At 37.9% G+C, this 18,313-nt stretch overlaps 1 protein-coding gene across 1 annotated transcript in view; it reads right to left on the minus strand.

The window, feature by feature from the left end:
- Window positions 1-18,313, minus strand: part of LOC135081915 (dystrophin-like) — a 105,754-nt gene that overhangs the window by 58,483 nt on the left and 28,958 nt on the right. Inside the window, exon 4 of the mRNA XM_063976697.1 lies at window positions 12,480-12,646. Coding sequence (XP_063832767.1) covers window positions 12,480-12,646 — 167 coding nt within the window. The remainder of the gene's footprint in view (window positions 1-12,479; window positions 12,647-18,313) is intronic.

Below are 18,313 nucleotides of genomic sequence, written 5' to 3' on the forward strand. Positions count from 1 at the left end.
AAATATTATAATATTAAGTTAGTTTTATTTCAAATTCAATTTTTTATTGCACATTAAGTGTCTTTACACAAGGTCTTAAATCAATAACAATTAAACTTCAAACTAAATAATACTTAAACAGTTAACAATGTATAGATAAGTTTGTAAGTAAATATAAGAATTATTTTGAGAGGCATGGTTCAGTAATCGAGCGGAGGTCAATAAAAAGGCAATCAAACAGTCCAATTACTAGCACGGGTCAACACAAATCAATCGGTTATTGATCACGAAACTTCACAAAAAAACAAAGGAGAGAATATGTCAACATATCGCCAAAGCAAAAAGCATACAGACCTCGTATAAAAACACACTATAAAAAAAAATACATATCTATTTGTTTGTAACCAAATTATATTATTAAAATTCTAAGGCTGAGTTGCACCATCTTACTTTAACTTTAACAAACGTCAAAATTCTGTCAAACTCCATACAAAAAGCACCGGTTACCGTTATAGCTACGGTCAAAGTTAGGTGGTGCAACTCAGCCTAAAACTAAGAAAGATTGAAGAAAAAGAAACATTTCGTTTTAAACCCTAACCGTATGACAATAAAGCGCACAATGGTATTTCGTATTGCAACCTAAGCCCTGATTGTCTCTTATTGGTCGTAGTAAAAATATAGTAAAATGCGTAACCAATTAGAGACGGGGTGAGCACGTGACCGGAGCGATGCGCTTACGCTAAAATTTCTACAAAGTGGTCAGGCGGAAGAGTCCCCGATAGTACCTTACGGATTATCATGAAATAATATAGCATACCTTCAAAAAACCCATCTGAGACTGAACTGGCTTATGAAGTAAAAGATGTTAGCTTTAATTCAAAATTCAATTCAAAAGACGTCCTAAAATTTTAGGATTCTACAGAATATCAGTTTAAAAGTAATATGTATACTTTTGGACATTTATGTAGGTAGTTTAATGAAAGAAACAGTTTCAAAACAAGCTTACCCTGTGTAGAAACTTCTAAGACGTCCTTTCATAGCAAAATTTCTTACCTGTAAAAGAAAGATAAGCTGAAATTAGAACTTATTCAACATTCATGATTAATTATAGAATTTCGTGTTTGAAATAAGATGAAGCTAATTAGTTATATTCAAAACATTATGGAAACAACAACAAGATTTAAAGTTAAATTGAACTAGGTGCCTTTTTTTTAAACCTTTGCATTAATAAATATTTATAAGTGAAAAGGATTTTTAATGCAAAGGTAGTCTCTAGAACCACTATATCCATCGAACCTAAGTATTTTTTATCGAAAAATCTATACTAATATTTTAAATGCGAAAGTAACTCTGTCTGTCTGTCTTGCTTTCACGCCTTAACCACTGAACCGATTTTGATGAAATTTGGCATAGAGATAGTTTGAGTCTCGGGAAAGGACATAGGATAGTTTTTATCACGGTTTTTGAAACAGGGATAAAGTTTTTCTGTGACAGACAAAATTCCACGCGGGCGAAGCCGCGGGCGGAAAGCTAGTTTCCCTATAAATAGGATGTAGACATTGAAAGTTTTATAATATGTATTATAAAATACAAACTATGGTTTCCTTTCATACATTTTCGCACCCTTAGACCTAACTCATTTTAAAACAATGGCGCCCAAGCTATGTTTAGTAGATCTTTCAGCCGATCTCAATAAGCACGCAATTAATCTGCGCCCGCGCATACAATATACTTAGGTACGGTGCGCCGGCGCCAGTTTGCGCATTCCGTTACGCATATAGCATCTACATAATGTAGTTTAGGTATTATATCTATCTACAAGTAAAGTTTAGGAGTCCTGCACGACAAGACAATAGGTGATCTTTATTAGGATAAATATTAAATACCTATTCAGTGTACAATTAAATCAAGACAAATCTTTTATTCAGTAGTACTTAGGCCCTCTCCAGGGCGACCCAAATATAGGAGCCGAGAAGAAGTGTCAGAAGAAACTCAAGCCCGTATTCACAAACAATACTTGGTTAAGTGAAGCAACAAATCGAACGCACAGCGTTGATGAATATAGCACTGTGATTGATTCGTGTGTCACCCTGTGCATCCACGCGCACTGTGAGACCGCATAGTAATGTTTGTGAATACGGGCGTCAGTCGCCTTTGTGAATAGTGCAGCATGTGCAATTATTCTACATTTGGCAATAAAATGATTTCTTTCTGCTACTGCCCTCTTTTGCATTGTAGGACTACAGCAATAGAATCTAATTTAGAGGTTTTACACTAAAACAAAGTAGAAAAAAATTTCAACATAACTTTATGCCGTCTAAATGAAACTTACCACATACCAGTGGTAGAGATATTTTATGTTTAAACGAATAATTCTGCACAATTATTTATGTTTCCGAATCGGGCTAGCAGCGACAGACCACAAAACTATTAATTTTAATAACACCCCCCACAAATGGTGGGCAAAAAGTAAATATTACACGTCCACATATTCAGGAGAATACCAACCGTATAGTAGTGGTATAGAGTCGTAATTTGTATGAGATATGATTATAAAATTTTGGCAAAATGTCGTTTACACAAATTACGGTACTGCGGTAAGCCATAATTAATTCGCTGATTCGATCTAAATGATTATTTATTAATCAAAGAAAACTGAGTTGTGAATAAAGATGTGATCAGGATTCCGAGAAATTATTGTCAACTACAAAGTTGCTTGTTAAATTACTGAGGTAATCGAAATCTATCTTTATCTTATTTTAAAATGTTTCCAAGGTAGCGTTAATAATGAAACCTGCTACTCTCTACAGTTGATTGAAAAAAGCATTAAAGTATATACGAGTAGAATCAGACAGTAGCTAAAGACTAAAAAAAAAAACAATTGAATCAATGAAAGAAGCAGTCATAAAAAAAATAGAAAGCACCAAATCCCCAACCGAACAGCAAGATCTTTGAGCAACATTAATGATAGATCGCCCGGTGCTTTGTCCTGCTGGAAGCTCTTCTGGAAGGACTGGTCTTTTGTTCTAAACGTCCTGCCAGAAGATTATCGCAAGTCCTGCCCGCAGTACGCAATTTGTACGTGTTTGCTTGCTGGTCCTTCCAGCAGTACGGTGACCTTCAAATTTGAACTCATCCTCACCAGAAGTAGTAAACACTTGGTTAGTGTTTATTAAATAAAAAGTCATGTCGTAGAATCATTTTGTTTAACCAGTATTTTACTTTTCTTAATATATTATAAACTTGTTTATCTTCTTTCAACTTAACTAATAGGAACTATAATAAGGAACTTTAAATTAATTACTTTGGTACGTCACTTTGTATTAGAAATTACACCTATCACTTACAAATACACTACAAATTAAAAACAAAAACAAGAAATAAATTATAAATGTTTGATTAGGCTGGAATACTTCACATTCATTATAATATTATCGCCAAAATGTTGCCGACTCCACGCCCGGCGCGTCAAAATGTGTCGCGCGAGCGCGAACGCGCTGCCCCCGTGTATACTCGTGCGCCATCGGGCTCCGACTAACGGTTAGTCGCGTTTTTCGATCTTGGGCACTATTGGGTGAAAGAGAGAGAAACACTCTATTTTTTCGTGTAAATTTGAAATTTGTACAATGTATACTTACGAAACTGTGATCTTTTAATTTTGCGTCCTACCGGAAGTACTTTAAGTCCTGCTGGCAGGACTCCGGGCGATCTATCATTAAGCCGGGCGGTGGGGGTCCAACCGCAGCCCCCCCCCCCCCTCCGCCGGAGTTAATGACGTGGGAACAGTTGCGGGCAGCGGTCAGTCAGCGCTCGCTCGTTGGCTGGGGTGGACGTCTGTTGACATCGTGGATTTATTTAGCGCTTTGAGAATTTTCAATAGAGCTCTGTGATTGACCTAATTGTTTTATCTGACATATGTATTGTACCATGTTTTTGTACAAATAATTGAATTGATTTGGTGTTTTTGTAGACGAATCCTACCAATATTAAGTATTATGTTTGTGAATATGGGTGAATGTTTGTTACTCTTTCACGTTTAAATCACTGAACCCATTTAGAAGATAATATGGTGTAAAGATAGTTCGAACCTCAGGGAAAACATAGGATAGTTTGTATCCCGATTTTTGGAAGGGAGACACAAACGCGATAAAGAATTTCAGTCTGTCTTCACATCGGCGTGGGTAAAAGCTAGTAACTGCTAGTAGCAGCCTTAGGACACTTTGGGGCTGTGTTATTGTAGCTTTTTCAATCAGATTCATTCCTGTAACTATCCGCTGTAATGCTCTTTCTAGGGCCATTACTAGTGCCATGCCGCGTATCTCCCCGCCTCTTAAGGCCCTTATGCGAACAAACAAGCGCGCGTGCGCTCGCATACATTACGCCGGATCGACGTGTGACGGGCAGACAGGGTGCTGCCATGCATTTTGGATTCCGGATATGCGGGCGTAGGGGTTTTATAATTCACTTCAGTTTATAATACGTAGGGATAGTTGGATGTAGTAGGTTGGATTGAACTTCTAGAATAGGCTTGTATATAATAGAGTAATAAGCAAATATTGGGATCGATTCCAAGGTGGAGAAAAAAGACGAAGAAATCACATAAAGAAAAACGAATGAATGATTGCAAACGAAAAAGACTGATTTGAAAAGGTCAAGTTTCGCTCATCGGGCGATATTTTTGCTAATCAAAAGATTTAATAAATGCTGAGAAGAAAGAACGCAACACAATAAGAACACGTATTATAACCAAGTAATTTATTACCAGGTCTAATCAATACTTTTGTGCCAAAGATTCCAATACAAAAGAAATGAGTTGGCCAGTGACGAAGCATTACTTGGCCATATTAGTCAGGTGGAAGACGAATAATATCGAAAACTATTTCGTAAACTATAGCACATAGATCTATACTAATGTTACAAATGCAGGAGTAAGATTTACTTAGAGACTGATTTTTTTTATCCACAACGAGGAAGCTCTTGTCCTGTAATCTTCACCCGGAATCCTCAACCACGGAGGAACTGGCTATCTTACCTCTAACTGCCGGAACACAACAATGCTGTTAACACCTTCGCTAAATTGTGGATCTTCTTCTTGTCGTGTCGACAACAAACCTACACAGTGTCAGCCCAAAACTCTGCCACAAGAGTGCGGATAGAAGCTAGTAAATGTTTATAAATAAACAAAAAACTGAGATTATGCATGGGTTTCTGTTACATAAAGAAGTTACTATCCTACAAAAAAGCAAAAAAGCTCCAACATTCACTTCTATGAAACTAATACGACAGAAACCGCCAAAAAGTGTTACAAAAACACAAAAACTATGTGACGAGCAAAACGCTCGCCTCAACCATACATTCGTTAACGAAAAACGAATTTACAGAGCACTTTAAAATATAGCAAAAACAATTTTTGAGCGCAAACAAAATGGGGCAAATGCGATGTATGATCCTGTTACGCACGAAAATATACGGGAAAAGAATTTACGGTTAAAACCATCGATGTTTTCGGCTGCACAAATATCCGTGTGAAACGCAAAAAGATAAACGACGATCAGTGCGAGTGCGGGAAGGATATTCGGCTTAGAATGATGGGGTTGATCAAGTTGACTATTATTTCAAAAATGGTAGGCTTTATTTTTGAGTGTGACCATTTTGCGAATGTGAATGGGACCGGATCCAAATGGGACGGTTTGAGTCAAACCCGGGATCATTCAGCTAAATGACATCACAACGACCGGTCCTGCGCATCCAGGTGCTTACCGCGACAGTCGCCAGATCGTCAGTCCACCTAGTGGACACGTAGTATGATAAGCAAAGCCTACCAAAAGGTTTCTGAAACGTCAAACATCAGCGAGACTTCAGATCTCTTTCAGATTTGAATGCTCTGTCTGTACTATGTCAATGTCATCCCTCCCGTGCCAAACTTAGACTTATCATCTTACCCTATTCCCCAGGCAATGCGTCTTCAGGAGTTGTTTTATCATATGCCTAAATAAAAGCATTTTCGTATTCAATTTCCTCTTCAATTCGGATTATGCGAGTAAGACAGCGCCTGGGTGTATCAAGTGTTGTGGGAGTAACACATAATATAAAAAGGGGAAGCCCCGGACGGATTGCGGCGGCACTAACGAGGTTGGAGCCTAACCACCGTGAATCTTTTATGTAGTGGTGGGAGGACGTCGATGCTCTCACGATGGATTCGATATAATGGATGTAAAAACGAAGTAGAGTACCGTTTGTCTTGAAATATGGGAGATGGGAGTTTTTGGGTTTCACTGGTTGGAGATAGTGAAGGTCAAAGTCACTGAAAGGTCTTGCTGGCTGTGTATGACTTAGGGCCTTTTCTATCGCAACACTTCTCACGTATTCCTGTATTTTTTCAGAAATTTACATACCTATATGTATGTATGTCAGTGCTCTGTACACTTGATCGCGATAGCACAAGCTTTTCTAGGCAGTGTCTGCGGACTAATCTGTGTTAATCAAAACGCTGGTAGGGCCTATTTATTCACGTTCATGAGTGCCAAAATGTTGGTCAAAATTGAACGAACAATTTCGAATTGATTTGAAATTTGATTGATTTGATTTGATTTAATGATAACAATTTATTGATTCATTTTTAGTATTTTGTCGATATCGAGTGGACGATCCCATCACTAGCTCTCATCGCAAGTGGTCGCATAACGACTCGATAACGAACTCGGCTGCATTGTTATCGACGAATGCAAAGCAATCGTATCGATATTCCGTAACACATTCTTTTTCCGATGTTTTCCGGGAAAAAATAATGTCGTGGGAAAATACTCATTTGTTTAGTTTCTTTATAAAATAAGTGCAAATACAGCTTGCCCTACTACCACTTCAGAACAACATCAGCTGGTGTTGAGAAGAAATGGCGGAAAAAACTTAGGCACCTTTGTCAGCCTATTTAGGTATTCTTCTTTCATATCTAAGAGGACTTTAAATTAGGTACATACGCCACTCTTGTGGCGGAGTTTTGGGCTGACACTGTAGGTTTGTTGTCGACACGAAAAGAAGAAGAAGAATAGGTACAAAACAACCATTGTGATGTCAGACATAAAGATCAGTCAAACTAACTTCTAATTTACCTCCCAAGTACGGAGATATACTTAGTTATTTATTTTTGGAAATCCGGCTGGTTCCACCACAAAATGTCTCTAAAGCCAAATGAAAACAACTATTATAAGTGACTTTTAATGCGTGTTTGCCATTCCAAGACCTACTTAATAAGTGATTTTACCGCCTTAGGCATGCGTTCATCATCATACACACGATATCGGCTTTAAGTAAGTGCATAATGATTAAAGTACTAAACGGATTACAATAACTTCAATGTCACCCTGAAAGTTATTGTCAAAAGTGGCAGTTTATTCATGAGGGTAAGTGCAAACTAAGTCCCAGGTTCCATCTGAAAACTTAGAAACTAACAAACATAACCGCAGTTTTCAGACGTACAGTCCGCTCCATAAAAAAGTGAACGAGAGATTAGTGTGCATGTATACATTTCTTGAAAACTCAGTTGACATAATTGAGTTAGTATTTTCATTAAAGGAATGTATTATTTAGGAATTTAAAGCAGAAAAAGAAAATCGAATAAATAAATCATATGTCATATTTAAAGGCCTTTTAAAAATTTAACTCCAAGGCTGAGCCAAAGGCAAGTTCTTATCAATATTTTTTTAACATTATGACGCTGACTGTACTTCAAATATTTCGTGACACCCAAAGTAGCTAATAGTTCGCAACTCTTTGTTACAATTGGAACAAATTTTAAATTTTTTTCTGGCGTTAAGAGTCGCCTCTCGATCGTGGTCGTGGTCGTAAAGGTCGTGGGTTCGATTCCCACCTTAGGCAGTTCGATATTTTTCAAGTTTAAAAAAAATGGAATGAGGTTGTGTTAAATCAACTTTTTGGCCACTTTGGGTATCGTAAACTATTTGGCGCTGACTGTACACGGCTCGGGTGATATACTAAGCGTGTGTGCGACCACCATTCCAAAGTTTGCGAAGTGCTCGTCCAGTAATTAAAATAGTTCGAGTTATATTTGTCCAACGCCTTTGAACCGACGCCTGTTCGTGTACTTATGTAATCTGTGTAAATAGTTTAATTAATGTTTTGTATGTTTGGATAAACACATAATTAACTACGAGTAGGATATGTGATAATTAATTATAGGCATTGTTCTTCAACCTTTGAGCTTTGTTCAATAAAATAAATGCACAACAGTGTCGGTAAATAAATAAGTACAGATTTTGTTAGTACTTTTTAAAGTATATTTCAGAGGATTGAGATTTTTTTCTTCACCTGGAAATGATTGGAGACAGATAAATGCTGTTGTAATTTACATATAAGGAAAGAGTCCATCTCTTTAATGTCTGTTCTCAGCTATTTTCTTGAGTAAGTTATCATAAACGTATTCAATATAATATCTCCCCATCCTAAACATCACAAATCCCCGGACTCCGGACGTCCGGTTGTCATGAAAGAGGCTAACAACTCAATAAAGGATTTATTCTATGGCAAAAGTGCGTGCGCAAGCTTCCATTAGGGACTGCCAAAGAGTATGAAATACCGATGAGACAAAATCAGTTCTTGCATAATAATATTATATTCTAAAGCCTGGTCCGTGAGCACGTAGAATTTTGTCCAATGACCCCAAGCTACCCATCCTTACCGCTCGCGCGTAATTATATTGCTGTCGCGCTCGCACACTCACTGCGGGCGCCCGTCGCACAGTTCGCGACAGCAATATAATTACGCGCGAGCGGTAAGGATGGGTAGCTTGGGGTCATTGGACAAAATTCTACGTGCTCACGGACCAGGCTTGCTACATTTAGATTTATTTTTTTATACACATGGATTACTGAAGTACATCTTACGTATGAAGAACCCTTTTTAGACAGCATAAAATAAATGGATTATCTTAGGTAGACACAGTAGACTTTGCCTACATACATTAGAACCATAGAGGTATGTACAGAATGGACAACACGAAAATTATGTTAGGGAAATTAGGGATTGGGCTTCGTGTGATCACTAGGGCTAAGCCTGTGTCCGGCAGAGGGTACACTTTTGTGGATTGATTAAAGTTGTTCAATACTCTTAAAAACCTACCTAACTCTTAATAATATCATTAGTTATTCCACAAAAACCACAATAATACCCGCATCACAATATAGGCACGTTAGGTACTTTACTCCATATTTTACACCCTCTGTCCGTGTTTAATCTATGGCAAATGAAGCGGGACACATGCCCAGGCGCAGCCGATTAATGCCTACCGTCGCGTGTGAATCACGCCCGCGACCCGATTGTTGGCTAATCACGCTAAAATGTACCTTAATAGCTTTAGATAAAGAATATCTAGATGTGTCAATTTTCAAATTTATTTTCAAAGGTAATAATTACGAGTATGTTGATTTGGGGCTGATTTTTCAATCATAACTTACTGACAGTTTCTGTGTGGGAAATATGTCAAAATGACAATTTTATTCATGAGATAGATTCCCTTTATTGTTGGAACTTCTGTATCATTGCGAAGTGAATAAATGAATATGAATGTGATAAAAAATATCCGATCAGCAAATGGTGTACCTATTTCGTGCCTTGGCTTCCCTCATAAAGGGAGTTTTGTCATGTAAGTTGATTCTATGTTCAATCCTATTATGTATTTAATGTGATTTCAACTGTCCTCTGTTGAAATTGAAATCTGACATTGAAAACAACTTGAAAGTTGTTTTGAAAACATCAAGGCAAAAGCCCTTAAGGACTTTATTTACTTAAAAACTCAAGAATATAAAGCTCTCGTTTCCAGAACGCAACAAAGTGAAACCTCGAGTAATCAAGTCAAGATGAAAGTCAAAGGAATTCCTCAATCAATAAGCGAGGCTCCAATTGAAGCCACTTACGAGGCCATTCATGCTATGTCCACAATGTTACTTTGTATCCGAAAGCAAGGAATTTGCTGGACATTCATGTTATTGCCAATTAAAAGCCACTTTCATTAACATAGCTTGCATTCCACTTATGGAATAAAAACACACAATTAAATTAAATAAAAGGTCAAAATAAACGAATAAAATAGCACCTGGGCAACTTACTTCAGTTCAATGAGAATCATCATCATCATTTCAGTCAACAAACTGAAATTGATAGATATCGATGACGGTTCTATAGTTATCTCACACAATAGGGCATTTGACATTACCATTTATTGATGTAACTACTTTTTTAGCGTAGTGTAAAATGTCCAAGGATATTTATTATTTATTTATTTATTTTGAGCTGTCTAAACTCCTGTATAAATGCATGACAAGAAATACAGGCCTCAAATAAAGACGTCACTATTCTGCTTTTCACTTTTTTTATCTAGAACAAGGCAGGTATTTACCGCAATCGCACCTGATGTTAAGTGAGATGCCGTCTATTTTCAAAGCAACTATCTGAGGTACAACTTTAAAACTAAGTTTACTTTGAAAGTTCACGAAAAAAGTTTTGCATAGAAAGTTACTTGAATAAGATTTTACTCGTGTCTTTTAATTTATTGATCGTTTCCAGTAACGTTCTGTAATATCGCTGACATTGCAGAGTACTAGTAATGCAATGCGACTGTCCCCATTAGCTGATGCAATCGTCACAATGCACAATGGCAGAGTCATAGTTACCGCACGCTTCGCTAGCGATGAGCGATACTTTGTTTTGGTTGCGCTTTTAACTGATACTTGCAAGTAAGTAAAAGATAGAATATAAGGTAGAATATAAGGGCAAGTATAAGATAGATAACTCTCTAGTTACATTGAAATCTGTAAGCTGTTGATATTCTTGGATGGCTCAAACTTGGAGTGCAGGAGTGGTTTTGTTCCTCAAATCATTTTTCATCAAATCTGTCCAGTGGTTTTGAAGCTTATTCAATACAAACAAACAATTAAATCTTTTCTCTTTATAATATTAGTGTAGAAGAGCGGCAAACGCTATAATAGTCTGACCAACATGCTGCTTCTTATGTCTTAGATCATTTTGTCCTTTAATCAGATCTTATGTTACTCTCCAAATGGATAACTCCTAAAGCTCTAAAAGCTACATAAAAGCTCCCAGTTTAATACACATTAGCGCACGTTTGAACTCTTAACATCATAAGTTAGACATACACTACAGTGCTAACTAAATACAGATCTGAAAAGCTCAACCTAAGTACATGTTAGGAACGATTCACACAGAGCGGAATGACAATAGAGAAATACTCTAACATCTAAACGTTTTCTCTTCTATTTTGTTGATTGTAAAATCTGTGTTTATAAGCCTGGGGTCAAATTTTATGAGCGTAAGAACTGACAGTTCGAGAAATTGACTCGAGTATGTATGTGATAAACGTAAACCACACCAAACATGAAAAAAAAAAGAACTGTGGTAGTATCACAAGTAATAATGTTATTCTTAAAATCTTATTGAAAGTTAATTACATTTTTTTGAAGAAGTTTTTAAGATTCCAATATAGTAGATAATAATAAGATAAATACTTTCTTTCTTTCTACCGAAACGAAACCCTTGACATACCTACTATTCTTTTAATAAACTTTGTGTAATGCAAATTAAGTCAACAGCACTTTCGACTAAGTATACCTACAGTTTTACTGCAAAATCGTACCTATTCGAACTGCATTAGAGTTTTAGTGTTTAGTTTATGTGCCATCACTATACAAAGGGTAACTAACATTACTCGTATGTCGGCATTTCACTAGCTCTTGTCGTCAAGTTGTCTTGTCTGTCGGTTGGGTTTTTATTGGCGTTCAAGCTGTAGATCCTGGCTAGTGGCCACACAGGAGTTGCAGCAGTGGGAACGAGAGGTGGGAATAGTCCCATAGCTCTTGTCTTCTGTGTGAACCTACCCTACCCTGATTCGCGTCACGCTGCACGCTCGCGTACAAAAGCGGAGCGAGCATTGTTCGCGCTCGCTCAGCTCAATGTTGACTGCAGACTAATTGTGCGCTTAGATAGCTTCTTATAACACGCTTGTTCTGAAACACGTTTTTGAGTGAAGAATTGGTGCAGCGAAATGCAATTTGTTTGTGAGAAAAGAGCAATCACGGTTTGACGTTAGATTTAGAAGGTTTAAAAGGTGTGTTCATTGAGTGAAAACCAGTGCGTTGATTTCTTGAAAACTAATTGGAATAATTTAACAAATAATTGACTGAAGTCTGAATTGACAGTACCTATATTATTTCAAACTTTTATAATGCAGGATTACAATCTTCTCGAATTTACCGGAAACAAAATGATTTGGCCTAAAGTCCCTACGCTGGCCAGACGGGTTAGGGAGGCTTGATGTTCGCATTAATTTGTCCCTTAGTTGCCTCTTACGAAGGGAAGAAGTTCTTACGGAAAGAGTAAGGGGTGCTCATAATCAATCTACCTCTACTCTGCTGTAATTGTAAAAGCAATCGTTCTGTAAATATCTCCAAGAAGACTAGTCTAGGACTGACCTGTACAGCGTCGTCGAGGCACCGTCCCCAGGCGTCGCTCCGGTCCACCAGAGTGTTCCACTTGTCAGCCAGTTTAGCCACTTCCCTCCTGATGGAGCGGGCCAGTTCCCTCGCCTGCTCCTCCGCCGACCGGTAGCCGCGAGAGTCACCTTCATTCTCGCGGTTTTCTGCAAAGAAAAAGCTGGTTAGATATTGGCTTTATTTAAACGTAATACAATGAGTTACAGTCCAGTAAAATGGCTAGATCGTTGGTTTGCACCCTTCTGGTGCATAAGGTTCATAGTGGCATTACGTCTACAGTATCAATTCGTCCGGAACCCTTACAGGATCACTTCGATGTCCGTCCATCCGTCTGTCAAGACCCTTTTTCTCAGGAACGTGTGGAGGTATCAAACTAAAATTTATACCAAATACTCAGATCTACTGTCCCTTGGAGCTGTGAAAAAACCAAACTTCTAAGCCAACGCAATCGAAAGATACAGCCGTTTATGCCGCAAACCGCAATTTTACGAGATTTTATTTTTCAAGAGACCAAGTGTCACAGATATTATTATACTCGTATCAGTAACAATTTTTATATGTATTCGTTGTATGCTAAAACTGCTCTAAAAGCTTTGAAAATGTAGGTAGAAATAGAAAATTTAATTTCACCATTTTAAAAATAGTTGTGAATAGTTTGTAGCACAAATATTGATGTGCCGTTCCCGAGAACGCTCTCTCAGCTGAGAATATTCTCGGGAGCGTTCCCGGGAGCGTTCTCCTAAGTGAGAAAGGTTGAGAATCATGTTTATCTAATGGAAATAAATAAACTTTCTTAAGTAAAATAGTATTAAATTAAGTCAACAGATAAGTGTATATTAAACAATACACTCTATTTGCAGTGAAAGGCTATATTCTCAGTGTTCCCGAGAATATTCTCGGGAACTTTCTCGGCAATATTCTTGGCAACTGCACCTTTATTATATTTTATTTTTTTCGTCGTAAAATGTCGTTTTAATGATATGTAAGATGACAGAAATTTCTTTTTACACGTAATTAAATAATGTAACTGTCCATTTTTTCGTTTTTAACACGCTCTTATTAGGTCGTCGTGTATGTAACTAACTATGTAATGGAATCTTAGAATCGGAATTACACGCACTTCGAAGTCTTGTATCATCATGAAACTTGGCAATTATATGTTGATTAGAAATGGCAATACAATATTGTGGTACCAGCTGGTCTGATGATGGGACTGGAAGGTGGCCAAAAGAACTCCTAAACGAAACGGCGGAATCACGTCGAGTGTGGGTTCATTGGATGTCTTTTCGAGATCTTTAAGTGCTAGATAATGTCCAGGGTCCTAATGATGGAGTCAGGAGGTAGCCATAATGTAGGAACTCCTAAACGAAACGGCGGAAACTAATCGAGATTGGGTACGTTGGATTTGTCTTTTCGAGCACTTTAATGCTAGATGATGTCCAGGGTCCTGATGATTTTTGGCTTTTTAGTGCTGTTAGTAATTAAAAGCGTGTTTTTAGTTTTTTAAACTATTCTTATTTGACATTAAGGGCATATTTCATAATCGCTTAGTAAGGGCCTGTTTCGCCACTTCTGGATAAGTTGTGGATAGCCTGTCTGACGGATCATTTGACACATTTTTATAAAAAATAGGTGCTAGCTAGATTGATCCGAAACTTAGAAGAATGGTAATACTCCTCTTCAAAAAAGGTGACAAAACCTTGTTGAAGAATTATAGACCCATTTCACTTCTGAGCCATGTCTACAAGCTGTTTTCGATAGTCATTATGAATTGTCACGCTAGCAAGCTCGACGACTTTCAGCCCCCCGAACAAGCCGGTTTCCGAAAAGGCTTTAGTACCATATACCATAATAATAAACGCAACAGCAGATTATACGGAAGATCAAGGAGTAGAATCAGCCACTTTGCGTTTGTGAACTATGAGAAAGCCTTCGATTCGTTTGAAACATGGGCAGTGCTTCAGTCTCTTCAACTGTGGCAAATTAACTATTGATACATTAAAGTGTTGAAAGGCTTGTACAAACACGCCACAGTGACAGTCCGTTTTAAGATCAGGACCCGAAACCTATCCAGTTGCAGCGAGGGGTGAGACAGGGAGACGTCATCACCACCGCCCTGGAAGATGTTTTCAAGCTTCTGGGCTGGAGCGGATTCATCATAAATATCAACGGCGAGTACATCACCCAGACAGCAGACGATATCGTAGTCATGGCTGAGATCGTGGAAGATCTAGGCACAATGCTCGATGGCCTCAATAGAGTCTCTCGACAAGTGGGTCTCAAAATGAACATGGACAAGATTTTAAAATGATGTCTAAAGACCGTGTTGCACCCACTCCTCTAAAAGTTGGAGACTCTACACTCGAGGTTGTTGACAATATACCTGGGACAAACAGTCCAGTTAGGTAGGTCCAACTTAGAAAAAAAGGTCAATCATCGAATCCAGCTCGGCTGGGCAGCCTTTGGGAAGCTTAACGATATTTTCACGCGGCTTCTCCGTCGCGTCGCCACTCCACTTTAAATCCACTTTGAATCCGCTTGCAATCCGCAAGGGTGGCAAGGGACTTACAACTCAGAGGCACACTGATGTTCAAATACCGTAGCCGAGTCCTAAAGCCGCGGTACGCGTTCGCCACGAAAAGAGTGAGCAAGACAGCAATATCTCACTCACAAGTTTCATGCCTTGTTTATAACGACTAGTCTTAACGCCCAGTTAATAAAACATCGAAACATCACAAATAATATCACATATAAAAGACAAAATTAAAATTAAAACTAAATGTATTCTGTCGAGAACACTGAGAATATTCCCGGGAGCGTTCTCGGTTCCCGAGAATATTCTCACTGGGAATATTGCCGGGAACGAGAACTTTCTCAGCGGCACATCTCTAAGCACAAACAACGAACTATTCAGCCACAAACCCAACTAAAACTAGCGCGAACTGTAAGCGGAACCTGCAGGAAGTGTTTCGAAAAAAGCGGGAATTTAATAATTACAACGTTACTTCCTTTCACAGGAATTCCCGGTTTAAGTAGAATAGTTTCAAGAATGCTTAGTCCTGTGCTTTCATTCGTTTCAGAGGAATTCGCAGAAATCTTTTCGAAACATACTAATTTCAATCAGCTTTTACAATATAACGTAAGCCTAACTTTCACGGTGGCTTTTTCTGTATATTCAATAGACTGTAATTCTGCTTACGTTATACCATAAAATTTGATTTTTATGTATAATATTTGGGCAATGATTAGAAGTTGTTTCCACATCAGCCAGATAGATTTGACAGTTCCAACTCCTTGCCAGACAGTTTTTTTAGGATAGCTGTCAAAGCCACGATTACCCAAACTTCATGATTCACCAACATTCTATCCTACTCGTATATTGGGAGAATACGCTGACAAACTTTCAGCTTTTATAAAATGACGTAGTTCTGGAGTTCACCGTTTAGTCTACAAGTAACAAAGACGTATTGCGAACTTTTTTGACACCCAACGAACTATTCGACGCTGACTGTACAAAGGTGTGCCAATGCCCCATTTCCAGGACTGTTGCAAATCGGAATCATCGCTTCATTCGCTGTAATCCTATTACGATCCATCGACGCGATCAGTCCGAGATTTGCAATTACCGGCCGCTGGATTGCAGCGCTTTGTTCCGCTGCAGCGCTTGATTGTAAACCACGCTTCAGATGCTCTTTGTTTTGGGCGTTTGATGGAAACGGGGCCACTATTTGTTCGTATTGTTAAGGACTGTACCTAATGGTTCCATTGAGTGTAGAATAATAGCGGCAGCCTGTATGGGTAGTGTTTACAAATCTATGGGATACACTTTCAAAACCATAAGAATGTCCCTTAGATAAGGTCAAACCAAGTACCTAAATCAATACCTGAAGTTTCAGTATCAAAAAACAGTTCGAAAAAGCTTAAAACGAATACTAAGTCAATAAAGTTTTTTTTCATTTCTATTTCTAAAAGTAAATTTTATTTTATGCATAAAACGAGCCTGTAGATCACCATTCCTAATGCTCATTGACATTCAAAATCAAAATGATCTTTATTTGTTTAGTTAGACTAATTAAATTAGTACTTACAAATCGTCAAAATTAAATGCTCTTAAGGAGCCTATGCATGTCTCATTCTTTTTTTGCCCTACCAGCGCTTCGAGACAAACATTTGGCAAGTGCTGAGAAGGGTTGCCAAATAATCGTCTGCCTTTTATAAAAACGTACAGTTCTCCTTCGGTTCCCTTAGTAACAACATACCTGTAGTAATCTGCCTCTACATGTACAATCCCATGGCATTTATCAACACTTAAGGTACCCCTAACACCATTCAGAACGTGTAATCGGCTTAGCAGACAGACGGCAGGCGTGTGCTGACTCGCATATCTGCCTGGCTGCTCATGTAGAGGCAGGTAGCTACGTCATATGCTGGGAATTTGGAGCAATAACTCCGAAGGTAGCTACATAGATCTGCCACAAAGGCGATGAGCAAATTCTACGTAAATGAAAAATTATATGTTATTTATTAAAATATCCAGATCGTCACAAAAATATGTAAGGTACCACAGCTCAAATATGATAATTGTGTCGTTGGTCAAGCGTTTTTTGGCTTTTTTTTTTACTTTGATTCAAAAAAGCATCGATAGTCAAGCGAAAAAGTGTGGCGATTTGACAAATGATCTTGTTATTGCTTTATCACTACATAGTATAAAACAAAGTAGCTTTCCGCTGTCTGTCCCTATGTATGCTTACTAAGCATTGCTTAGATCTTTAAAACTACGCAACTGATTTTGAAGAGTGATTTAATAGGAATGTTTATATGTATACTTAGCACCCATGCGAAGCCGCTAGTATAAATGCGACTAAGTATTACTAACTCTCGGAGAATTTTCAAATAGGTACTCTTGTGATCTAAATTTTCAATACACAGTCGCTAAAGAGATTCCTTCTTTATGGAGCTTCAAAAGAAACCTCGACTGATCTCGGTGTTAGACACTGCGGTACAAAATCTTAATTAATCCCTCTTTGGAACTTGACTCGCTTGATTAAGAACTAGAAAATGGTTCGCTGAGTGTGCGGTTTTATTTAACGTTATGTAACGTAACTACGAGTATATGACATCGGATTTAGGAGTGATTTTAAACATGTTAATGTGACTCGTTGTAAGTCTGTGTGGGACGAACGTTTATTTGGGGTCTTTGTAAGTGTAAATGAAATTCATTTTGAAATATCTTTTCAACGAAAACTTTATAAATAAAAAAACAAAATAATGCAGATAATAGATAGATTTGACTCAAATTTAATTATGCCCGTTTTCACCATTAATCCCTAATTTTTAAGTGACCCTTATGAAAACAAAATTCATATTGTTTGTTACCTTAGGGATCACGTGAAAATTAGGGATTGATGGTGAAAACGAGCATCAGTCACTTAATTGTTGTTTATGTCTCTGCCACAAAACTACGATTTGTACTACATAAATTATAAAGTATGTATTTCAAAATATATTTTTCAAATGTGACATTAATTCATAATCACCCATTCGTCTACCCTTTTCTTTCTAATTAGTAACTACGTATTAATGTACATCCATGTTGTCTTACACTTCACATTTGATTACATTACCTGCCCCCATAGAATCCCATTGAAACGTATATCATCTTTTTGTGTTCCAGCGCGCAGGGCACCGGGTGCCATAATAAAAAGGTTCGCATTCTCTGCCGGATTGGCGGCGAGATTGGAAACCTATGCCGGTATCACAGTTCTTTGACTGCCATGTGATCAAAGTTACACTCGTGTTCCTTTTTAGGGGAT

This window comes from Ostrinia nubilalis, chromosome 20 (genome assembly GCF_963855985.1).
Source record: "Ostrinia nubilalis chromosome 20, ilOstNubi1.1, whole genome shotgun sequence".
NCBI lineage: Eukaryota > Metazoa > Arthropoda > Insecta > Lepidoptera > Crambidae > Ostrinia > Ostrinia nubilalis.